The sequence below is a fragment of the Equus przewalskii genome, chromosome 24 (assembly GCF_037783145.1).
Source record: "Equus przewalskii isolate Varuska chromosome 24, EquPr2, whole genome shotgun sequence".
Lineage (NCBI taxonomy): Eukaryota > Metazoa > Chordata > Mammalia > Perissodactyla > Equidae > Equus > Equus przewalskii.
In genome coordinates, this window is record NC_091854.1 from 13,332,660 (window position 1) to 13,358,712 (window position 26,053).

At 36.3% G+C, this 26,053-nt stretch overlaps 1 protein-coding gene across 18 annotated transcripts in view; it reads left to right on the forward strand.

Moving 5' to 3' along the window:
• Positions 1 to 26,053, forward strand: part of COL24A1 (collagen type XXIV alpha 1 chain) — a 349,075-nt gene that overhangs the window by 311,551 nt on the left and 11,471 nt on the right. For 15 of the 18 annotated variants that reach the window (XM_008516954.2, XM_070592566.1, XM_070592562.1 and 12 more), the window contains 5 exons: positions 2,562 to 2,597; positions 9,855 to 9,890; positions 9,992 to 10,018; positions 21,631 to 21,696; positions 22,338 to 22,506. In XM_008516954.2, coding sequence (XP_008515176.2) covers positions 2,562 to 2,597; positions 9,855 to 9,890; positions 9,992 to 10,018; positions 21,631 to 21,696; positions 22,338 to 22,506 — 334 coding nt within the window. The remainder of the gene's footprint in view (positions 1 to 2,561; positions 2,598 to 9,854; positions 9,891 to 9,991; positions 10,019 to 21,630; positions 21,697 to 22,337; positions 22,507 to 26,053) is intronic. The other 3 variants (XR_011532521.1, XR_011532522.1, XM_070592567.1) reach the window with 3 other exon arrangements.

Sequence of the window (26,053 nt, forward strand, 5' to 3'; positions counted from 1 at the left end):
AGGGCTTCAGATGTGGTTAATTTAGTGACTCAATCACATTATCCAAGACCAGGTTCTTTCCTTCTCTCTACTCTGCTCTTCTGAATATTACCTTCATAATTAGGCTTATAGCAAGATGACTACAATTTCTCAGGAATTACATCCAGGTATAATTATCCAAAGTGAAAAAGTGATCTATAGCCCTATCTTGGAAAAAATAAAACTTTTCCCAGAAGTCTCCATTGCATTTTTCCTCGTGTCTGTCAGCTGTATGCCCATTCCTACACCAGTGGCAGGGAAGGGAGATGGAATTACTCTCAGTCCTACTATTGCTGTAAGAAATTGGAACTCTTTTTCGCCCAATTTTTTTTTCAATCTCAGATCAACTTTTAAAGACTTTACTGTAAAAAAATGAAAGAAAAATCTTAGAAAAATTATCTAGAAAACTAAAGTGTAGCTTAGGGGTTGGGAAGACTTTTTCTATTAGATAGGAAATCTGAAAATTATAAAAGAACAGAAAATGTATTTGAATACTTGAAAATTTTCAAGTTTGGTATGGGAAAAGATTCCATAAATAAAAATTATTATAAATTTGGAAAAAGTAATTGCAAAGCATACAACATAAAATTGATTAATGTATAAAGAGCTCTTACAAATTGGCATAAAAAGATGGAAAATTGAAGAACAAATCTAAAAGGTTAATAATTATTTAAAAAGATGCTCTCCTAAATTTTAGTCAGAGAAATGCAAATTAGAGTAATAAGGAGACATTACATCTCACCTCTCGGAAGGGGATATAGGTAGAACAGTACTTGTGTTTTCACCAGTAGAAATGTGAACTACAGCCTTTATGGAAAGATATTTGTTAAAATATAAGTACATATATCCTTTGACCAAGCAATTCCTCTTTAAGGAATTTGTCCCACAGAAGTAAAAGCACTCAAAACACTAAGGAAATTTTTCAAAGATTTTTTTCACAGAACTGTTTGCATTGGCAAAAAAGCTTGAAATCACATGAATCCTCATCTGTAGAGGAATGGTTGAGTAAATTGTGGTCTAGCCTTTCATCAACTATTATGCAACTATTAAAAAGAATTCATTATGTCTAGTTTGGCTGACTTGCAGTTGTTTTGTGATATATTAAGTGTGAAAAATTGAATGGATGCATAGAAGAATATATAATGTGCTATCAATATTTTAAAATATGACCAATCATCCCATGTATATGTAAATATATTTGTCAATATTTGATTCAAAAAAACCACGAAGAGATATGTACCAAATTGTTCATACTGGACTGGAGGTAGGGAAGAGTGTAAAAAAAAGAAAGTTCTGTAAAGTTATCTTAAAAATCAGTTTTAAAAAGTTAATATCCTAGTTTAAAATGAGTTAAGGACAAGATAGGAAACACAAAAGAAGTAATGTAAATCGAGAATAAATAATGGGATAGTATTTTTAGCCTGCAAGATTAACAAAGAATGATAGTACATGGCATGTATCAGAAGAAATATGAATTCCCATTGATTGCAGGTGTGCATGTAATTTCAAGCAAACTTTCTAGAGGATGATTTTTATGAAAAATTTTAAAGTGTACAGGATATTTATCACAGTATTGTTTGTCATCACAAGAATTAGGAAAAATCTAAGAAATTCAATAAAAATATTATGATATATTAAATACTAGGTAAGCATTATATTTAGAGGAATGTAGATTGTATGGAAGAACATTCATATTATATTGTGAAGGTGTAAATTTGGGTTTCAGGAAAGATGAATGGTATTATCTCATTTTTAATTAAAAAACATATAATTTCTGCAAAGTTGATCACAAAAATATTAGGAATTTTTTAAACAGTAGGTCCATCCAACAATAGCAGATTACACATTCTCTTCGAGTGCACATGAAACATTCACTAAAATGGACCATATTTGTGGTCCTAAAACAATTTTATTAAACTTAAAAGAGCTGAAGTCATATAAGGTGTGTTCTCTGGCCATAATAAGATTACTAAAAAAGCAGTAAACTAGAAAGGTAATAGGAAAGTCTCCAAACACTTGAAAATTAAACCACACACTTCTAAATAATCCATGGATCAAAGAGGAAGTCTCAAGAAAAGTTAGGAAATATTTTGAACTGAATGAAAATGTATACATTGTATCAAAATTTGTGGAATGTCGCTCAGAAGAAGGAATCGAAAGAGAAGATGGGCAAGAAAGAGGAAACCACCCTAGAAACAAGGTTTTCAAAGGCTGAGGGAAACAAATATTAGAAGACTTTAACTTGGTAATTTTCTTTCCAGATTGTTTTGTATTTGATTATCAGATCAGCTGTTCTGACTTAATCCAATAAACAGGGAGCTTGTATCCTTGTCTCCCTTTAAGGCGGAGCTAGGGATAGCAAAACACAGCACGGATGAATCAATAGATTGTTTTGCTTTGCTTAACTTAGAAGAAGAAAAGTAGAGTTTGTATAAATTTACTGAACAAGTCTGCTAGATAGAAAAAACGTTTCTGTTTACAGCCTCACCTACATTGTATAAATGACTATCAATAACACTAAACTAATATTTTTCTTCTTTTAGGGACCCAGAGGTGAAAAAGGCTTTAGAGGTGAAACTGTAAGTTTAAGTAAATTTGTGGTTATAATATCACTTGTCACCAGGCTGTAAGCACCATGAAAGCAAGGACTTTGTTTGGTTTTTTTCTTTAGTATGTGTCTGATACTTATGCAACAAAAATAAAATTATAGTTTTAAGGAAGTAGATACCACTGCAATGTGGTATATTGCAGTGAAACCTGATAAGCCCTAAACATGTTTAAGAACCTGCCAGTCCCATTCTTCCCAGATGACTGTGTGGAAGGGGATATTTGTCTTGTCAGGCGTCAGGAGAGGAGGTGTGAGCCTTCTTCACCAGTGCCAGAACAAGGACATTGCCAAGTCGCTTAGGTATATTCCCACTATGTCCAGCCGGCAGTCAGCACCCACAAGGGCTGCAGAGCAAATCTTCAGTCGTGTATTTCAGCCACCTGGACACGGTGATGAGAGGCTGGGCAAAAGGTCCACAGCACTTTTGGGACTTAAGTGGCTTTTACTGGCACTTGTGTTTCCTGCCTTTCTGGGATGTTAATTTTTCCGAGTTAAAGAGGATATTTTGTAAAGCGGCCATTCTCCCAGCAGAGATCCTGCTGAACTTATTGAAGCAGCAGCCATAAACAGAGAGATACTCATCTTGAACGTGCAGTCTAAAGATAATTTGCTCAAGGTGGACTTGCTGATGTATTTTAGCCTCACACAACTGCCACCCGTGGACATAATACCTAGTACCTAGACCTAGTACAATGCCTGGCAGCTGTTCGTCAGTCTTTCCTTAAATCCCGCTTATCAGAGAGGCTATTTCTGACTAGCCTGTGTAAAATAGCAGTGCCCCAGCCTGCCTGAGACTCCCTCTCTTTCCTTAACCTGTTTCCTTATCACCTGGCATATTACATATTTATTTGGTATTTTGCTTATTATAGTTCCCCTCACCAGAATGTAGGCTGCATGACACAAATGTTTTGTCTGTTGTTTGTTTTAACGCTGTGTCCTCAACTCCTAAGACAGTTTCTGTCTTATAATTGGTATTTAATAAATATTTAATAAAGTAAGTGGTGAATGCATTAGAGAAGATATGAGGTGTTGGGACGTGATAGTTGTCTTTAAATATTTGAAAGGAAGAGAGAATATGTATGTGAGTAGCTCTAGAGGATAAAATTAAAATGATTTATTTATTGAATTGAATTTTCCATTTCTGTGCTTATCTCCCTGAGAAATGATAAGGTCAATGAGGGCATGAAGCATTTGATACCATCTAATTCCCAGCCTATTATAGTAACTAGCACGTAATTAGCACAGAATAGATACTGAGTGACTAAATGGATGGAATGCTGAGGCTGATTTTGGCTCAATAGAATAATGAGCTGTCTAATGTAATAATGATCTGCTTTAAAACAAGGTCGTTTTGTGAGATAGTGAGTGCCTGTCACTAGAAGCCTAGCGACTGACTCTCTGTTACTGGATTGGTTTTCCTACACTGAGTAGAGAATTAGAATATATATCCTTAAAGTCCTTTCCAGCTGTAAGAGCCTATGATGCTACACAAAAGAAAAATAAATAGCCCCTCGACACCGTGAAAGAACAAACAAAGGCATAGAACATAAAGAAGAGTTCTTTAAAGCAGAGGTAGTTCCCGTCAGGTCTAATCCCATTCCGAATCCATCCACTCCTTCTTCATCACCGGCATCCTCGTCCAGGTCGCCATGATGTCTGCCCTGAAATCCTGACTGCTTTCTGTTCCTTCCTCTTTCCCACTACAATCCATTCTCTACCTAGCAATGAGAGTGATATGGTTAAAGCATAAATCAGATTATATCACTCTCCTCTTTAAAACCTCCCTAAGACTCCTTCTTGCACTTGAAAGAAAATCTAAATTCCTTACCTTGGTCTGCATGAACTGGCTCTGTTTACTTCTTCAAACTCATGATGTACCACTTTCTCCGCCAACTGCACTCACCTTCTTTCTATTCTTGGGAACACGCCTTCCTTTTACTGGAAAATTCTTTCACCTACCCTTCAAATGACTGGTTCTTATGTGATTATTCAGGTCTCTGCTCAAGTATCATCTTAGAGTAGCCTTCCTTGATCGCCCTGCCTCCTTAACAGTTGGCACTGTTTGAAGTTATTTGTTTTCTGTCTTCTCTGTTAGAATATAAACTTCATGAGAGCAGTGAACCTTGTCTGATACACTGGTTATCAGTGTCCAGAACAGAACCTATCATGTAGTAGGAAATATTTGAGAAATGAATTGATAAATAAATAAAGTTGCCTAAAATTAAAGTTAACTATTTCCCATTCTAGCTGGTAAAGTAGTGTTTCCTGAATTAATATACTTATTGGTCTATGGCCCTGTGGGTCACCATAGTTCTCTTCATAAATAAGATGCAAACTCCCAGTACACAATTGGGGACACGGTGACATTTAGTGTAGGCAGTAAAATTAGCCATTGAAAAAAACAATTAACTGGCACGTTAGAATTGTTAGTTTATTCTGTGTTTATTGTTGAATAACTGATACTAAATAATCTTTTTAGAAATAAGAGGATACAATTAGTAAAAAATAAAATTGTAGCTCATAGCAGAAATAATATCCTAGCGTCAATCATCTTTGAAAAGGATGTTGACGAAACATCACAACTTGAAACATATAACTTAAAGCCACAGAAGTAGAAAAAAATAGAGACCAATCCCAGTGTGCATTTTTAGATTAGCTGCTTCATTTTTATGACTTATAATTTAAAGCCTTAGAAGTAGAAAAAATATAGAGAGGATAATCTCAGCATATGAATTTTTAGTTTAGCTGTGTCATTTTTGTAGCATATTATTTAATGAAAGTAAAATGTTGAAGAAAATGAGAATATTTTCTCAAATATTACGTCTGAGTTAATGTCTTCACAATTCTTGATTACCAGAATTATCTTATTTGCCTCCAATTTGAAAGTGAGGAGGATGGTTGAAGCATTATAAGGAAAAACTAAGTTATTGGAAAATCTGTCATAAATATTAACAAATTAAGAATTTAAAGCATATATGTATATGATTCTTTTTTAAATTCATAGATAGTATAATTCATTAAAATGAAAAATTATGAAACTCTTTTAATTCAAGTACATTTTCTCTTACATTCGTACAAACTTCAAATTTAAAATTCCCAACTTGTATGCATGTGTGTACCTTCTTTCTCCAGATAGAAAACATGAGGAAGAAAATTGATGACAGGCTTGAAAATCACAATTCTAAAGTGAATCTTGGAGATTATCTTCACCAAACCTGTTATGTTACAGTTGAGGTATCTGAGATCTGAACGAGCAGCAGCTCACTCAAAGATATACAGCTGATTAGGTCCAGGGAGAGACCAGAGCCCAGGTCACCCAAGTCCCACACCGTTGTGCTTTTCTATTAATCATAGTACCTCTCAGAAAATAAGGATTAGGAGCAACTTGGGTGAGGAAGATGGTGTATACATACCCCTCACCTACATTAAGAGTAGCCCAGCCACCCACATGACAGATTCCGCATGAACATCTTCCTGATTTGTGGTAACCATGCCATATAATTCACTGATTCCGTCCTGATTACATTACTGTCTAAGAAGTCTTATTTAATATTACTAAAATTCCAATTAAACTCTCTAAACTAGTGAGCCCTTTTGTTCCCCCCCTCCCTAGGAGACATTTGGCAATATGTGGAGACATTTTTGATTGTCACAACAAGGGAAAAGGGGGAGTTGTTAGTGACATCTAGTGGGTAGAAACCAAGGATGCTGCTAAACATCCTACAGTGCAACCTTCTCAATTTATGAATAAGAAAAGGGAAGCTACTTGTACCTAAGCCAGCTTACATAAAGATCATGAAACTAAATCAAGATTACATTTACACAGACCTAGCCCTGATGGCCTAGTGATTAAAGTTCAGCGCCCTCTGCTTCAGCAGCCGAGGTTCCGTTCCTGGGCGTGGAACCAAACCAGTTGTCCATCAGTAGCTACACTGTGGCGGCAGCTCACATAGAAGGACTTACAACTAAAATATGCAACTATGTACTGGGGCTTTGGGGGGAAAAAAAGAGAGAGGAAGATTGGCAACAGATGTTAGCTCAGTGGGAATCTTTCCCAGCAAAAAAAAAGGAAAAGATTATATTTACATAAAGGAAAAGTCTAACATACTCAGATTCAAGGACATACACTTATTAGTATTTTTAAAGTCCAATGAAAAAATATGTTACTTTTGGAGGATCATATGTAAATTCTGGGATTAAATAGAGAGAGTGTCGGTGCCCGCCTGGTGGTGCAGCGGTTAAGTGCGCACGTTCCGCTTCTGCCGCCCGGGGTTCACAGGGTTGGATCCCAGGTGCAGACATGGCAGCACTTGGCAAGCCATGCTGTGGTAGGTGTCCCACATATAAAGCAGAGGAAGATGGGCACGGATGTTCACTCAGGGCCAGTCTTCCTCAGCAAAAAGAGGAGGATTGGTGGCAGCAGCTAGCTCAGGGCTAATCTTCCTCAAAAAAAAATAAATAAAGAGAGTGTCTATTTTCAGAGGTAGTGCTCTTACTATAGCCAAATAACCACTATAACCATTCACATTAATTTGGTTCCCCTTTAGGAAATTAACATAGACAATCATAGTTTTATTATAAACTGCTTTAGATACTTTTTTATATAGTATCTAGAAAGAGTGAATCACTTTTCCTTCATGGTAGGTCAGCTAGAGGAATAAAAAAGAAGTAATAAATGTCATATTGCTAAAATAATATTTTGTTTTACTTGGCTAATTGCCTTATTCTAGTAGCTGTTTCACTGAGGTTGTCCTGCCCTGTCTTGTTTGGTTTGAAGTATTTCATTTGATTGTATTTGTGGTGATCTGACTTGTTCTGGGTAACAAGCTGAAATGAACTGAAAATCAGCAGTAGAAATAGTTTCCTCTTTCTATGATAAATTCCTCTTTCAAAGTCAAAGATAAGATATATATTTTGTACTGAACCATCAGTGAGATTTTGCAGATGTCATAAATATGCTAAGTGGGGTGAAATGTCAGCTGTTTATTTTTACAATGTTGATCCAGAATGGAGAAACTTACATAGCCAAATTCACTCTGAGCCTCTGTGTATTTAAAAGGCTATCTCCAACATGATGTTTCTGAAACTTATGCAGCTGCTGAGGTACAAGTTTTGCACAATTTCTACTTTAAATTGTAATCATAAACTATGCAAACGAAGAAATGTCCAACAGGCATGGTGTTGGAGCACTCTATGCTTTTTTAGTTATATGTGCTGTTTGTTCTAGTTTTCACAGTGTATTTAGAATCAACAACTTGGCAATAAAAGATACTTAATACAAGCCAGGCATAGCATCAACATTATTCAAAACTCAGCTGAAGATAAATTTTGCTTTGCCATCTTTCAACCATAATCTAAATTTGACTCAATGCAGTTTTACCATTCAATTGACCATCAAGTAAGTTAAATTTTGAGCAGATATTCTTAACAGTGGTTACTGTTGTTTTAATTTGAAAAATGTCAACATGATTTTTCACATTTTACTGAACACATTTTAACCATTCTAATTTCTGAATTAATGCTAGTTAATTTTAACATTATTCACTCATTCATTTAGTAACAGTTTTTGAACGCCTCCTGTGTATTAGGCACTGCTCTTATTCCAGAAAATGAAAAGGTGACTAAGATACTTTTAAGGGCCCCTAGGGGCTTTCCAATGTATTATGTACTATAGAGTGCAGAAGTGGTTACTTGAGCAGGAGGGAGGTGTCGTGGGGGGTAGGCAAGGTGGGTATAGAGTTTTAAAGAAGTAGTAGAAGATGAATGTGGAAGTAAACAGATAGAAAAGGTAAGAAGGCGCATTCCTGGTCAAGCAAATAGCAGACGAAAGAGAATGCAAGTGCAAGTGCGAAGGAACTTGGAAGATTCAGAGATGTACGTATAGTTGGTTGTAGGATGTGTTGGGGAGAGTAAGTGGAAGCGAGGCCCAGACCTTGAAGAAGAAGCAGGAATGCGCCTTGACTAAGAATGTGTACTTTTGTATCCAGTTGATTTGGATTTTAATCCTAGCTCTGCCCCTCATTGACTGGTTACTTAACCGTTCCATTTTTTAACTGTAAAATGTAATTATAGCACACAACTTGGCATACAGTGAGTTCTCAGTAAATGAGCACACAACTTGGCATACAGTGAGTTCTCAGTAAATGAGCACACAACTTGGCATACAGTGAGTTCTCAGTAAATGAGCACACAACTTGGCATATAGTGAGTTCTCAATAACTGGTAGCTATCACTGTTAAGAAGTTTATACTTTATCCTCTAAGCAGTAAAGGGCCATTGAATGATTTTAACTGAATAACGACATGATCAGATTTCCATTTTAAATGTAGAATGTAGTTAGCATAGTAGAGAGAATAAAGTCAGGAAGTCAAATTAGGAGTCTAGGCAAAACATGATGTCACAGTCAGCTAGGGTGCTATAACAAATTGCCATGCACTGGATGGCTTACACAGCAAACATTTATTTCTCTCACTTCTGGAGGCTAGAAAGTCCAAGATCAAGCTGCTGGAAGATTCACATCTGGTTGAAGATCCTCTTCCTGGTTTGCAGATGGCCGGCTGCCTTTGCCTTCCTGCTATGTCTTCACGTGGTGGAGAGAGATCATCTCTCTGGTGTCTCTTCTTCTAATGGCACTGTCATTCCTAAGGGCTCCACATGATCTAATTATGTCCCAAAGACCCCACCTTCACATACCATCATATTGGAGATTAGGGCTTCAATATGGATTTGGGGGGGACATGAACATTCAGTGAATAGCACATGATTAGCACTAAACTAAGACAGTTGCTTTGAGGATGGAGAAGTAGCATTTTGGAGAGCCTTGGAGGTGAAATCAACAATAACAGGTAACCAAATTATAGGTGGATTTTGAAGGAAAAGGAGACGTCAAAAAACACCGAAGTTTCCATCTTTGACAATTAGGTGGATGGAAGATAGAAATAACAGGAAAAACAAACTTAGGCAGTATTAACATTTTTAAATGTTACATTTATAATAGTTAATTAAAATGAATAAATTCAGTTTCTAGTAATATCAGTAAAACATGAAAATAAATATCCAGCTTGTTCTTGAATGTGGCTAGTCATAAGCTAAGTGCAAGAGCATGAAACAACTTTGAATCTTATGACTTGCCTCACACAGACAGGCAATGATAGAAGTTGAATCTTAATTGCCTTGTTTATACTAAACCCAAAGCGTAATGTGTAAGTAATGTCTCTATTTCTTCTAGGGTCCCCAAGGACCAAGAGGTCACCCAGGGCCTCCAGTGAGTTTATTTACATTTATATCTGTTTACCACTGATGCTTGTATCTTACGTGGTTTGAGATAGCTACTAAATAAATACTTTGTAAAATTTGTTGTTATAGGGTCCACCTGGAGCACCAGGCCCAAAAGTAAGTTTTCTTGGTTTTATCATATTATCTTATTATATCATATTAACTTTTAAAAGCTCCTTCTATTAACTCCCTGTTGAAAGGCGTCCCTCTTGCCTGCCTCTGTTCTTTTTGCTAATATGATATAGAGCCTTCCCAACTACAATAACTTAAGGTTTAAGCCTCAGACTCCTTGTCTATAAAATGGGGATGGTATGTCTTACTCTCTTGGGTGAGTTTGAGTTTTAAATAAGAAGTAAAGCACTCAGCACAGTGCCTGACATAATGAGTGCCCCCAAAATACCAGCTCCCTCCATTTCTTCCTACTTCTGGCTCCTAGCTCTTCTTTTTCTTTTTTTTTTCCTTCTTTTTTTTTTTTTTTTTTTTTGAGGAAGATTGGCCCTGAGCTGACATCGGTTGCCAATTCTCCTCTTCTTGCTGAGTAAGACTGGCCCTGAGCGAACATCCATGCCCATCTTCCTCTACTTTATATGTGGGATGCCTACCACAGCATGGCTTTACCAAGTGGTGCCATGTCCACACCCGGGATCCGAACTGGCGAACCCCGGGCCGCTGAAGCGGGACGTGTGCACTTAACTGCTGCACCACCGGGCCGGCCCCTCTCCTTTTTCAAATGTTCTTTTTTGCCAACCAGTTTTTCACTTTGTAGGCTTGGCATGAATCCTTCTCAGTTGCTGATGGCTGTAGAAGCCCTCAGACTTATCATGTATTTGCTTGTTACCTTTTACAACCCAAAACTTGCTACTTGTATCTTTGAGGCAATGCTTCTATTGCCTCATTATTCCATATGCTGCTCTGTTGTCCTTTGGATCTCTGACCATCTAGTTGGTGGATCACTGCGGTCTACTCTCAGCGGGCCAGGAACTCTTCATTCCCCTCAGCTTTTCCTTGGGGCAAGGAATAACTTTCAAGCAAAGTGCTACAAGGGAGCTTGTCCCCTTGGAAATGGAAGACCTATTTCTCTATGATTTTTTAAATTACGCTGCATTTCTGGCCATCTGATTGATGGGGGTTGAAAGCTTCCCTGGTGTAAATATCAATGAGAATGTCTTTCTTTAAATTTTCAAATTACTGTCTACTTCTCTGTTCTTTCTGTCCTCTGGATCCCCACAATGCATGAGTTACAAGTACCCTCGTCGGTCGCCTTCCCACCTTATAATGACTTTGATACATCAAAGCTACCTTCCTAAGAAAGGACAAGTTCTGAAAGATCTTACAACATTGGCAAATCAGAGGTGTTTAATGAAAAGTTGCACGTTGAAGTGCCAAGCTTTGGGCACCCTATCCCTGTCTCACTTGGAAAATGTTTCTATACAACCAAATGAACTAGGACACGTGAGAGGTCTTTGCTCTGAGAAAAATGTGGATAAGAATATATACTTTCAGTAATTATTAGGAGGATTAAATGAGAAAATACATGTGCTTGACACATTATAGGTACTCAGTAAATGTTAGTTTCTTTGTTTCCTTCTTTTCTCCCTTTCTCTCCTTCCTGTCTTCCTTCTTCTTGGCCGATATGAAACCCAGTTTCCTTGTACTCTCTTTCTGGGACTTGCAGAGTCCATTGTAGAGAAGTGGCAGAATAGCCTTGAGAATAAGACTTCTAGAGCAGAAGTTTAAACGTCAATGAGAAAACACCTACATATATACTTTCTACAGTCAACTTATGATCATATCTTCTGTGAAACTCATCTTAATTCCTCCCCCCCATCACACTACAAGAGAGAACTGACCGCTTCCCCTCCTTCATCCATACTCATTTATTTTTATATCAGTCTCCTTCTATTAGATTGTGAACTCTCTGAAGGTAAAGACTGTTTTTTTCATTTCTTTTTCATTCAAACCCTTAACATCTGTTAAATGAATGAATAAATGAGTCCAAAAAGCAAGTGGCATCTCTTAGAAAATGTCAGTGGGAATCTTCCAAAATAGAAAACTTTACTTGGAAGGAAACAATGTCTAGAATGGAATAGGATCATAAAATTAGAGATAGAAGTCCTCTTAGTAATTATTCAGCATTTGTTTCAGACTGTGAGTTGTGATTCCTTAATCAGTGGATCATGAGAGCAGTTCAGTGAGTTTCATTCAGCATTATTTCGAAATGAAATCAAGTGAAATAGAATAGGAAAAAATTGGGCCAGTGACTGCTTAATAGGTACAAGCTTTCTTTTAGAGGTCGTGAAAATGTTCTGAAATTAAATAGTGGTAATGATTGCAAAACATAGTGAATATGCCAGAAGCAACTGAATCATACACTTTAAAATGGTGAATTTTATTTTATGTGAATTTTACCTGAATAGAAAAAAGGCAAAAAAAACCCCACAAAAATTGGTATATTACCACTAGTAAGAATAAATATGGTTCTGTAAATCTTTTCGGTTCAATATATGTATGTTTGCACAAACCTTGTCATGATGTAAAAATGTATTTCTTACTGTATATCAAGATAAGAAAAGTTTGAAAACCTCCAATCTAGTCCAACCCCCTCTTTTTAAGACCTATGGAAATAAAGTAATTTGCCCAAGTTCCTAAAGTAGAATAGCTGATAGGAAATGTTTCAGGAAAAGGGATCTATATTGATGGCGCTTTTGAAAGTGACGATATTATCAGGATGGTAGCCAGACCTCCGTGCACATAATAAGATATTTAGAAAGTAACGAAGAAATCTCTAGCAGGATGTCAAAGTTAACCAAAAATGATTGGTGAGATAAAGGGAAGAAAGGATGGGTATGTTTGTGTGTGAGGTAAGGGTGGAAACAATAATCATTAAAAATTATTAAATAAGAAAAGGAGTTTTCAACTGATTTATTCCAATTAATGGGTCAACTGTGAAACCTGGATTAGTGAATGTAGAGGTTATAGCTGCTAGTATAGTCTTGGTTCCCTAGAACAAGCAATTACTCCACCATGGAGAGGAGCATGCCCTGAAATCGATTCCTATCCCACCAGTGTTTTCACTATCTGGTGATCTGGATAGTAATACTTCTCCTCAAAATACTGGAGTGCCCAGACTAGATCTACATGTCATTCGAATAAATTGGGAGAGAATTGTGAAGATTACATTCCCCCAAGGTATGATAAATCCTAATTGCCCTCATTAGTCCCAACAATCTGGTTACTTCTTATTCTCTGTTTTCTATTTTATGTGCACGTTTTTATATACCTTAAGTGATTTTCATGTGAGAACGTGTTCTCTCTAACTAGAGTACGTGGAGGAAGCTGTTTTTTGGATTCCCTCACTGCACCTAATGAAAGTTTTACACTCAAATGTAGGCGTTAAGATGTTGCTGAATGACTTCCCAGGCAAATTCTCTTAATACAGTCTCTCTGGGCCTGCTTTGCCTAAAGGCTACCTTTGGAAGAAAGTTGTTAAATCAACAAATTGAATGCCTACTATGTGCCAGGCATGAGTTGGGTTTTGGGAATACACTGGGGATTATAAGAATATGGATATTACCAAGAAAATTCGTGAGTGTCCAAGTGTTATGACATTTCTTTTCTTTCTAATGCCTGTTGAAAAACATTGCCTTTTCATTGAGTTGACGTTTAGACTGATGGATGTTAAAATTGCTGGTATCTTAGCATGAATCAGGTACCAAACTCTACACTACTAATCTACTAAAAGTCATTGTATTCTTCACTGCCACACACTCACAGAGCATAAAACATGGTCATTTCACTTAAGAATATCCTGCAATTAATTCATCCAGTCCTTTGTTGATGGGCATTTGTTTTCAATCTTTTGCTAGTACAAACAGCACAAATGTCCTGTCCATATACATATCATTTTACAGAACGTCTGTAGGACCAATTCCCGGAAACAGGATGGTCAGAGATAAGGGATAATGAGCACATTTAGTTATTATTTCTAATTGTAGTAAGATATAAATAACATAAAATTTATTGGTTTAACCATTTTTATGTGTACAGTTCAGTGGCCTTAAGTACATTCACATTGTTGTGCAGCTGTCACCGCCACTCATCCCCAGAACTTTTGTGATCTTCCCAAACTGAAACTCTGTACCCATCAAACAGCAATTCCCCCATCCCTCCCTTTCCCCAGCTCCTGGCAGCCACCATTCTACTTTCTATCTCTCTGAATTTGACTACTCTAAGTACCTCATATAAGTGGAGTCATACATATTTGTCCTTTTTTGACCAGCTTATTTCACTCAGCATAATGTCTTCAAGGTTCATCCATGTTGTAGCATGTGTCCGAATTTTTTTCCTTTTTAAGGCTGTATTATATTCCATTGTATATGTATGCACCACATTTTATTTATTCGGGTGGACACTTGGGTTGCTTCTGTCTTTTGGTTGATGTGGATAATGCTGCTGTGAACATCGGTGTGCTAGGATCTGTTTGAGCCCCTGCTTTCAGTTCATTTTAGTATACACCCAGAAGTGGAATTGCTGGATCATATGGTAATTCTATGTTTAATTTCTGGAGGAACTGCTCTACTGTTCTCCACGGCAACTGCACCATTTCACGTTCCCACCAGCACTGCACGATGTTCCAACTTCTCCACGTCCTAATCAGCACTTGTTATATTCTGGGTTTTTGTTAATAGCCATCCTAATGGACGTGAGGTGGTATCTAACATTGTTTTGATTTGCATTTCCCTGATGATTAGTGATGTTGGGCGTCTTTTCATGTGCTTATTGGCTTATATATATTCTTTGGAAAAGTGTCTGTGCAAGTCTTTTGCCCATTTTTTAATTGGGTGGCTTGTTTTTTGTTGTTATTTTTGTTCAGTTGTAAGAGTTCTTTATATATTCTGGATATTAATCCCTTATCAGAAATATGATTTGCAAATATTTTCTTCCATTCCACGTGTTACCTTTTTATTCTGTTGATAGTGTCCTTTGCACAGAAGTTTTTAATTTTGATGTAGTCCAATTTATCTGTTTTTTCTTTTGTTGCCTTGCATTTAGTGTCATACCCAAGAAGTCATTGCCAAGAGCTGTGGCCGAGTGGTTAGGTTCGCACACTCTGCTTCAGTGGCCTGGGGTTTGCCAGTTCGGATCCTGGGCATGCACCTAGCACCACTCATCAAGCCATGCTGAGGTGGCATCCCACAAAGAAGAACTAGAACAACCTACAACTAGGATATGCAACTATGTACTGGGGGGCTTTGGGGAGGGAAAAAAAAAGGAAGATTGACAACAAATTTTAGCTCAGGGCCAATCTTCCTCACCAAAAACAGAAAAAGAAAATCATTGCCAAATCCAATGTCATGAAGCTTTTCCCCTATGTTTTCTTCTAAGAGTTTTATAGTGTTAGTTCTTAGGTTTGAGTCTTTAATCCATTTTCAGTTAATTTTTATATATGATGTAAGGTAGGGGTCTAACTTCATTCTTTTGCATGTGGATATCAAATTTTCCCAGCACTATTTGTTGAAAAAACTGTTTTTTCCCCATTCAGTGATCGCAATGCCCTTGTCAAAAATCACTTGACCATATATGTGAATATTTACTTCTGAACTCTATTCTGTTCCACGGGTCTATATGTCTATGACACTACCACCCTATTTTGATTACTATAGCTTTATACTAAGTTTTGAAATTTAAGGGGGAGGCCTCTAACTTTCCTCTTCTTTTTCAAGATTGTTTTGGCTATTTGGGATCTATATTCTCTTTTATATTTACCTGTATAGTCACCTTTACTAGTGCTCTCTATTTCTTCATGTGGATTCCAGTTTCCACCTAATATCCTGTAATTTTGGCTTGAAGGACTCCATTTATTATTTTTCTAGAGAAGGTTTGCTAGTAATGAATTCTTTGTTTTTGTTTATCTGGAAATGTCTTCCTTTTTCCTTCATTTTTGAAGGATACTTTTATTGGATATAGAATTCTTGGTTGACAGTCTTCTTTCAGCACTCTGATTACATCATCCCACTACCTTCTTGCCTTTGAAAAATCAGCTGTTATTCTCATTGAAGATCTCTTGGGAATGATGTTTCCTCTTCTCTCTTTCTGCTTTCAAAATTCTCTCTTTTTCTTTAGCTTTCAACAGCTTAATTACGATGTATCTAAGGGACTTCACTGAGTTTCATGGATGTGTAGATTAATGTTTTTCATCAAACTTGGGACATTTTCAGCCATTCTTTTTTTTTTTTAATTGAGATATAATTGACATATAACATATTAGTTTCAGGTGTACAACATAGTGATTCAATATTTGTATATATCGCAAATGATCACCACAATACATCTAGTTAACATCTGTCACCATACATAGTTACAAAATTTTTTTCTTGTGATGAGAACTTTTAAGATTTACTCTCTCAACTTTCAAATATATGATTCAGTATTATTAACTATAGCCACCATATTGTATATTACGTCCCCATGAACTTATTTATTTTATAACTGGAAGTTTGTACCTTTTGAGCCTTTCTGTCCATTTCACTAGCCCCCCATGCCCCTCCCTTTGGCAACCGCTAATCTCTGTCTCTGTGAGTTTGGGGTTTTTTTGTTATTTTCATCTTCCACATATAAGTGACATCATATGGTACTTGTCTTTCTCTATCTGACTTATTTCATTTAGCATAATGCCCTCAAGTTCCATCCATGTTGTTGCAGTGGCAATATTTCATTCTTTTTTATGGGTAATCTCCCATTGTGTATATGTACCGTATCTCCTTTATCCATTCATTCATTGATGGACACTTAGGTTGTTTCCATATCTTGGCTTTTGTAAATAATGCTGCAGTGAATGTGGAGGGGTACATATATCTTTTCAAGTTAGTGTTTTTGTTTTTTTCAGCTAAATACTCAGGAGTGGAATTGCTGGATCATATGGTAGCTCTATTTTTAATTGTTTGATGAACTTCCATGCTGTTTTCCATAGTGGCAGCACCGATTTGCATTCCCACCAACAGTGCACAAAGGTTCCCTTTTCGCCACATCCTTGGCAACACTTCTTATCTCTTGTCTTTTTGATAATAGCCATTATCCAGTTTTCTTCTTTTACATGTGACTGTCCAGTTTTTCTAACACCATTTATTGAAGAAACTGTCCTTTCTCCATTTTATGTTTTTGGCTCCTTTGTTTTAAATTAATTAACCATATGTGCATGGGTTTATTTCTGGGCTTCTCTATTCTGTTCCATTTATCTGTATATCTGTTTTTATGCCAATACCATACTTTTTTGATTACTGTAGCTTTGTAAAATAGTTTGAAATCAGGGAGCATGATGCTTCCAGCTTTGTTCTTCTTTCTCAAGATTGCTTTGGCTATTTGGACTCTTTTGTGGTTCCATACAAATTTTTGGATTGTTTGTTCTATTTCTGTGAAAATGCCTTTGGAATTTTGATAGGGATTGCATTGAATTTGTAGATCACTTTGGGCAGTGTGGACATTTTAACAATAGTAATTCTTCCAATCCATGAGCATGGAATATCTTTTCATTTATTTGTATCTTATTAAATTCTTTCATCAATATCTTACAGGCATTATTTCTTGAAATATTTATTCTTCTTCCCCTTTTTCTGTCTCCCCCCCTTCTGAGATTCAAACATTATGCATATATTAGTATGCTTGTTGGTATCCCATAGGTTTCTGAGTCTTTGTTCATTTTTTTCATTCTTTCTTCTTTATACTCCTCTGACTAGATAATCTCAATAAACCTGTCTTCAAGTTCACTGAATCTTTCTTCTGTCTACTGAAATCTACCATTGAGCCTCTCTAGTAAATTTTCATTTCATTTATTGTAACTTTCAACTACAGAATTTCTATTCGATTCTTTTATATAATTTCTACCTCTTTATTGATATTCTTTATTTGGTAAGACATCCTTTCCATACTTTCCTTTAGTTTTGTAGACATGGTTTCCTGTAGTTCTTTTAATCTATCTAAAATAGCTAATTAAAGTCTTTGACTACTAAGTACAACATCTGGGCTTCCTCAGTGACAGTTTCTATTGACTGATTGCCTTTTTACTTGTATGTGGGCCATTCTTTAATGTTTCTTTGCATTTCTTGTAATTTTTTGTTGAAAACTGGACATTTTAAATAGTATAATGTGGTATCTCTGGAAACCAAATTCTTCCCACCCTCAGTTTATTGTTGTTGCTATTTGTTGTTGTTGTTTGTTTGTTTAGGGACTTTTCTAAATTATATGAAGTCTGTATTCTTTGACACATGTGACCATTTAAGTGTCTACACAGTTAGCTTAGTGGTCAGCTAATGATTGGAGAGAGATTTCCTTAAATGCCAGAACCAATAAATCTCCTGGTTTTTGCCAAGTGTCTCTGTGTATGTTGGAGCATCCCTTCAATACTCAGCCAGGCAATTGACAACCAGACCTTAGCCTTAACTTCCTGATTTCACAGAGACTGAAAGTCAGCTAGAAGGGAGAGCTTAGGGCCTTCTCACATATTTTCTTAGTGTGCACACAGCCCTATGCATGCACGTGGACTTCTAGATCCCAAGGAATATGTCAGAGCTTCTCAAGGTCTCTGTGGACATTTCATCCCCTAGTTTTTCCTCGTAAGCTTTGTTTTTAGCCTATTGTTTTCCACGACGGTTTTCCACTACTTCAGGTAGCCACAAAGTTAAACAATTCCCTCTAAATGTTTTTGGAAAATGCTCCTGGGGAAGAAGTTTTTGGCATTGGACAAGCTCTGAGTCAGATGAAATAAAGATAGCCTTGTAAATGGTGTCTTCCAGGGAACTACTAGACAGGTCAAATAATGGAAATGAGACTTGGAAGCAACTCCAATCCCATTCTACTCCCCCCCTAGAGCTTCTAGGCTTCTTGTTTTTACTGTTATTACAGACTATTGGTTTTTAAGGCTACCACAGAGCTGGAAAGAGAGAAATGGGAATAGGGCAGATAAAGCTCCACAAAGCTCACTGCCCTTACCGAGATTCAGCTATTTTTCTTAAATAAATGCTCCCCAGATTTCTGCAAGCATTTTGATAATTTCCATAATCCTGGAAAACTTCATTCTGACATTTTTTCCAGTTATCTCATTGCTTTTATAGAAGAGAGAATCTGGAAGGTCATTACTTTGCCATTTTTGCTGTCTCTTAAATCTCTAATCTTGAGTACACATCTTTTTTAAAATCCTGTGTGATGAAATGGAAGAACATATAAAGCACTTCTGCTGCATACTGAAGTAAAGTTGTTGTCTCAAATAAAAGGACTTGCGCAATTGTTTCAGTTACAGACTGAACTAGCTGTTTTTTTCTTGGAACACCATTTTTACTTGACAGACTAACTGTGTTATTCAGACATGAGTATTTGGCCGATTTTTCTTGAACATGAATGAAGTGAGCCTGTCATTTCAAGGACAATTACTGACAGAATTTGATGCAAATGATAAATTTCAAACTTTCAAGCAAAAATGAGAATGGAGGAAACTTGTATCTACCATTATGAGTTCAACAGCTTCCTATTACTTATGTTTTTCTGATGACATTGGTGATGATGTTAACGAATATAGTTTTTTGATAGTACGTAATGAAACGTGTCAGTATTTGGAAGATCTGCGTAATTCCATGAACCAGTATTTTCCAAAAGACCAATGTATGATGTTAACAAAATCATGCATAGGTAAAGATTCTTTCACAGTTTAAGATAGACCAATAGATTTTAGTATAAAAGAGTACAAAAAGTTCATAGATATGGTTTCAGATTTCACATTTCAACTAACCCTTAAGAAACTACCATTTGTCAAGTTTTGGTATAGTATCAAAAAATAATATCTACACTTATCTGAAAAGACTACTAAAATAATCCTTTTTCCAACTACTTTTCTCTATAATGCCAGATTTTCTTCATTTATTTCAACTAAAATAACATAATATCGAATACAGGAGCAAATATGAGAATTTAGCTTCTTCTATTAATCCAGACACTACAGATATGTACAAAAGTGTAAAAAAGTGCTACTCTTCTCAGTAATTTTTTATTTTGGAAAATACAGCTATTTTTCTTGAAAAATATTTTATTTATGTTAACATATAATGGGTTTGTTGATTTAAGGCAATTAACACAAATAGTTTTTAAATTTGTGTTTTAATTTCTACTATGATGTTTCAAAAGTTATAACTTACATAAATAAAGGTTCTATAAGGCCCTAAATGATATTTAAAAGTACAAAATGTCCAAAGTCTAAAGAGTTTGAGAACTGCTGTGCTAGGTTTTCTAAGATCAAAGCCCTAATCATAAACCAAATGGAAAGTACAAAGGTGGCTCTTGTTTAGTACTTAATTCAGTTGCCCATATTTAGTGCCAATATTTTTGTGTGACCCATGTCCAGAATCTGCCCATTCACACAGATATGATGGTCAGAATTATTTAATCTGCACAGAACTTTTTAGGCTGACCCTTTCTGCTTCTTGAGTAGGCCATGCTTCTCTATCTCATGGCCTTTTTGCAAGATATTACCTCTGCCTGGAAAGCTCTCTCACCCCTTCTCTTAACAGTTCTTATTTACTCTTCAGATCTCAGCTCAAATGTCACTGCCTCAGAAAAGCCTTCCCTGATCTGTCCCCTCCAAACCTCTTATATCCTCCAGATTTGATTGAGTCCCTAATTTCTCTCATGCACTTTTCTTTCATAGCACATATCACAACTTGTAATTATGTAGTGTTGAGATGATTTGATTAAAGCCTTTCTCTTCCTCTAAACTTCAGCTGGACAAAAGCAAGTTTCTTTTTTGCCTACCATTTTATACTCAGTATGTATGACAGTGTTTGGCAGTATATATATGCAGAATGAGTCAGTTATTTTCCAATATGAAAACCACATGTCAAGGCAAGGAAGAGTGCATTGTATTGATTGTCCCATCATTTTAAACAGTTTTTTTAAATACCAATCATGAATTGTGAAAGGTCTGTTGAAAACAGTTTCTATTGTATGGACCTCCAAGTAAAAAGATATCTTAGCAGTACAATCCCTCAGAATGAAATTAGATTGCTTGATTTGCTTACACAGATGCTATTTCACAGAACTTTCTCCCAACTCATGTTTCTTAGTTTCCAAGCTTTTTAAAAAATAAAATATAAAAAGGCTTTCACTAATGGTTATGCTGAGCCTTTCTCTAAAAATATCTTTTATTAAATGCAGGAGGAGATTGGACTCATGCTCTATTATTTCTTTTGGGACTAATGGTACATTTTCCAACTTCAGAAATTGTTTTTAAGACCGCAGAAGTATCAGATTAAACTAATGGGTGACTACCTCAGGACAGTAGTATTTTATTCTATTTTCCTTCCAAGAATGTAACTGTTAAAAATTACTAAAGTTATTTATTCTTCACTTTATAATTTATTACCTGAGAGGATCATATCTCATTCTTATTCCATTTCAGTAACTTTTGTGTGTGTTTTCATGGAGCATAGACAAATAGTTTTTCATTTTAGGGCTCTAGACTTTGTGTTTTAATTAGGAGACTTTGAGAGTTGGGTGAAGGCAGCGTATTGTCCTTTCAGATAGCCAGGCAGTATTCGCACCATCTGTCTAACCATGAGAATTACAAACCCCTTTCAGATAATAAGTCTAGTATACTTTTACAGCAGTACTTTCAGAATTTATAGCCTTTACTTAGAGCACTCAGTGTTGATCTTATTGCTAATCTCAAATGGTTTTGTTTTACACAGAAACAAATGGATATCAACGCTGCTATTCAAGCCTTGCTCGAGTCACATACTGCCCTACAGATGGAGGTAATATATCTGACGTTATTTACGTTGGCACTCTCAATATACAAATTAAACAGAAATATTTTTCAGAGTCCAAAATGTGACTTTATCTCAAAGATTGTATTTTAAACAGATTGAAAATAATAAAACCATTTTTAAGAACAAAGTAAGCGATGTTAATAAACAGAAATATATGCATAGGATGTTTTTTGAGGAAAACATTTAAAACACAAATGTAATATTGCTTAAGGATTTTTTAAAACAAGGAATTAGATACTATAGAAAAAAATAGTTAAATGAAGTTAATCATTTCTTAAAATGGGATCTATCATCACTAATCATTTTTCTTAAATAAATTCTAAGTTTTCAACGTATAATTTTTTTAAAACATTATATAGTAGTCATAGTAAATGTTAAGTTTTATGTCAGCTTGAAAACTAGACTTTTGAGCATAAATGTAATCTATTTAGGATCAAGATTTATAAAACATACACATATGCTTATATTTAAATATAAACTGTTCTCTACATCCTACTCCCAACTCATTGCACACAATAGGAATACATTTTCCTTCTACCTGGATCCGTGTTAATCATTAGGCTTACACACTGGTGATGGCAACTCCATGCTTTTCTGCTAATATGATTCTTGTGATGACTTGGCAGAGCTACCAGAATACTGAAATGACTTTAATTGACTACAGTGCAGAGATATTCAAAACCCTGAAGTACCTTAGCAATTTACTGCACAGCATCAAGAATCCTCTTGGCACACGAGATAACCCAGCACGAATCTGCAAAGATTTGCTTAACTGTGAACACAAAGTATCAGACGGTAAGTTCTTGGTTTCCTCAAACTGTGATGTCTAGTTTCATTTCATCATTTCAGTGTGTTTGAGATTTGCAGTGTATTCATTCCAAATCTTAGTCATTTCGATAAAACCCTGGCAGAAGGTATTTTAAAGTCGTCAAGAACCAAGTACTCTTAGAGGGAGACATGCTTCTGATATCACAGCATCCTTTCCCAAGGATTCACATTACAAAGGTCTAGTACACAGCCTTACTGATCCACCCACTCCTAACTATATCACTTGCTTACATTTTGTGCTTGGAATGTATCACATTTATGTGAAAAATTAAAATAGGAAGGGTTGACCTTGAGTTGACAGACAGGAGCATCCGTCAGGACCGCCAAAGTTGGCATCATGAAGAAAGATATCAAAGAGTCCCTTCACCACACCTCCTAAATTTATAGGTTTATACAAAATGGAATTTAAATGCCTCATTTCAGAATCAGTGACTATGAAGATGGAGTGGTTTGTTATTCTTGGAAGTTTCTTATCCCTACACTGATACCCCAAAAACCATTAACCAAAGGTGCAAAAATGAATTTAGAGTGGAACCATCAAGGAAAAGTTTTACGGCAAGTGGAGTAGTCATTATTATCTGATGATAAGTATGGGAAACCCTATCTGCTACAATGTCATTTAATTTTAAGTTCTATTGGGTCTCAGGTCACTATGCGGTCAATATTAGTAATCGTTTTTTGCTAAAAACTCTAGTCTCAACACAATGACACATATGCTGATTTGAAAAAAAAGCTATGTATGTCAGTCTGTAGGGTGAATTGTAGTCCATATTTTATTGATTTTAATTTTATATATACATACACACATCACACAAACCCATATATTCTTGTCCAAAAACATCTGCTTCCATTCTAGAAGTGCAATAAAAATATTTATTTTATTTATATTAATAAAATGCTTAACATCTATAGATACTTCCTACCCTAGATTACCAGAAAAACTAAAATAACGTTTATAGTTATAGCTGCCTATAGTAATTCTAAGTTTGATGTTTTTCCCCCATATTTGAGGGCATAAAAATGCAATTCTGTAGAAGTGAAAGGAACAAAGACATGGTAAGATATACAAATCACTGAAATCTAATTCAAGGTCTGCCTTCCTTGTAGGAGAAATAGCTAAGTGGTGTGGATTGCAAGGTATCAGAAAGGTCTTTATGCCCAAAAATATTTTCATCACTAGGAGACAGTAAGTGTTATAGAGAAACATAAAACAACAGGAAAGGGGGATAGGATAGAAAGTGGAGTTGGGGGTGAAGTTTTAAATAGAGTAGTTACTAAGGCATCTCTGCCAAAGTAACATTTGAGCAATATCAGAAGGGGCTAAGGGAAAAACCTACAGGAAATCTAGGGAAAAAGCTTTCCAGGCAGAAAATAAAATGTAAAGACCTTGGGTCCTGAGAGTGTGCTTAGCATGTTGTAGGCTTAGCAAGAAGGCCAGTGTGACTGGCAGAGAGTGCATGAGGGAGAGAATGGTAGGAAGTGAAGTCAGAAAGATATCAAGAAGCCAGATTGTATAGGATCTTAGAGACTACTCAAAAGACTCTAGTTTTTACTCTGAGTAAGATGTGAAGCCTTTGGAAGTTTTTGAGCAAAGAAATGACATGATTTGACTTAAACTTTTAAAATATTACTCTGGATGATGTATTGTAAATATAATGAACACAAGGGTAGAAGAAGCCACTGAGAAGGCTGTTGAAATATTCCAGGTAAGAGATGATGATGGATTGGACTAGAGTTGGTAGCAGGGAAGTGATAAGAAATGGTTAAATCTTTGGATATGATGTAAGGTAGAGCCAGTAGTTTCTGTTAATAATTTGGATTTGAGTTATGAGAAAAATAGAATGATAAAGGATGACTCTAAGGTTTTTGAGTAAGAGGCTAGAAGGGTGGGGTTGCTGTTAATAGAGATGGAGAAGCAAGTTTGGAGAAAAGATCAGGAGTTCAGTTTGGAAGATGATTGGTTTGAGAAGCCTGTTAGGCATTCAAGTAAGAATGTCAAGTAGGTAGTCGGCTATTCAAGAGAGAGATCCTGGCTGAGGGTAAAAATTATGAAGTTGTTTGCATATAAAAATCATCTAATGCCCTGAGACTGCTTGAGACTACCTAAATAGTAGGTAAAGAAAGAAGAGATCTAAAAACTGTGCCTTAGGGCTCTCCAATGTTTAGAGATCAGGGAGATGAGGGGAACTAGCAAAGAAAAGTAAGAAGCTATCCCTGAGATAGGAGGAAAGCCAGATGAATGTGGAATGAAGAAAACGTTTGCCTGAGGAGGAAAGGATCAACTGGGTCAACGTCAAGTAAGGTGAGGATGGAGAAAGACTACTTACTGGATTGAGCAATGTAAAGATCTTTAATGACCTTCACAAGAACAGTTTAGAGAAATAGCAGTGGTTAAAACCTTCTCAGATTTTAAGAGAAATTGGAGGAGCCAGAGTTTCCACTCCCAGTAATGAAGCAGGTAATTCAAATTGCCTGGCTAAAGTTAAAAAAAAAAAAATTTAGATTAAAATTAGCAAATTGCTAACAAAGTAGTGAGGAACTTTCAAGCCAATATTTGGAAGAAGACGGCAGAGAGTGGAACACAACACTTAGAGCTCCTTTTGCCCTGGGTACGTTCTGAAGCTGAGTACAGTCCTGTGCCACATAACAACCTTTCACCTCAACGATGGACCTGCATATGCGATGATGTTCTCATCAGATTAGAGCCACGTAGCCTTAGGTGTGTAGTAGGCTATACTATCTAGGTTTGTGTAAGTACACCCTATGATGCTCACACAATGATGAAACTGCCTAATGATGCGTGTCTTAGAATGCACCCCCATCGTTAAGCGATGCGTGACTAGTGCTTTTGGTGGCTTCATGGGGCTACAGGTCAAAAGTTGGAATCTGTGGCCCACCAAAGGTAGGAACTTAGGCTTTCAAAGGGCTCCACTCTAAGAATGAAGATAAACTGGAAGAGATGAGACGTTCATATAGGTTGTAGCCCAGTTCACGTCATCTAAATAGCTCAGAAAATCTCAAACTTTGAATGTGGGCTAAAAGGGTTCCAGACTGCCAGTACCCCTACCTGCAGAGAGAAACAAAAATCTTCCATAAAAGATAACATCATCCTAGGGCTCAAATTATCTCCACAAAAAATTTCTCAAATATAGTGCCCAGCACACAATCAATAATAATCAGACCTACAAGCTGACAAAACGCCATTAATGAGAACTGGCAGAAACAGCAGACAACAGAAGTAGACTCAAAGAAAAAATGAGAGGAAGAATTGGAAACTGAAAGTACAGTAGGCAAGATAAGCCTTATATAGGAACACAGTTTATTCACAATAATAAGAGGGAAGGCAGAACTTCTGCGTGCAAGTACAGATAGGGGGGTAGACGTAGTTGTGGGAGCTTACATAAATTTTCTTCAGATTGCTTTGGCTGTCAGGGAAATTGAAAGGCTATCAGTCAGGAATAAGGATGAAGCAATAGGTATAATAAATTTGAAGGGAGAGGGAAAGGTTTCAAAT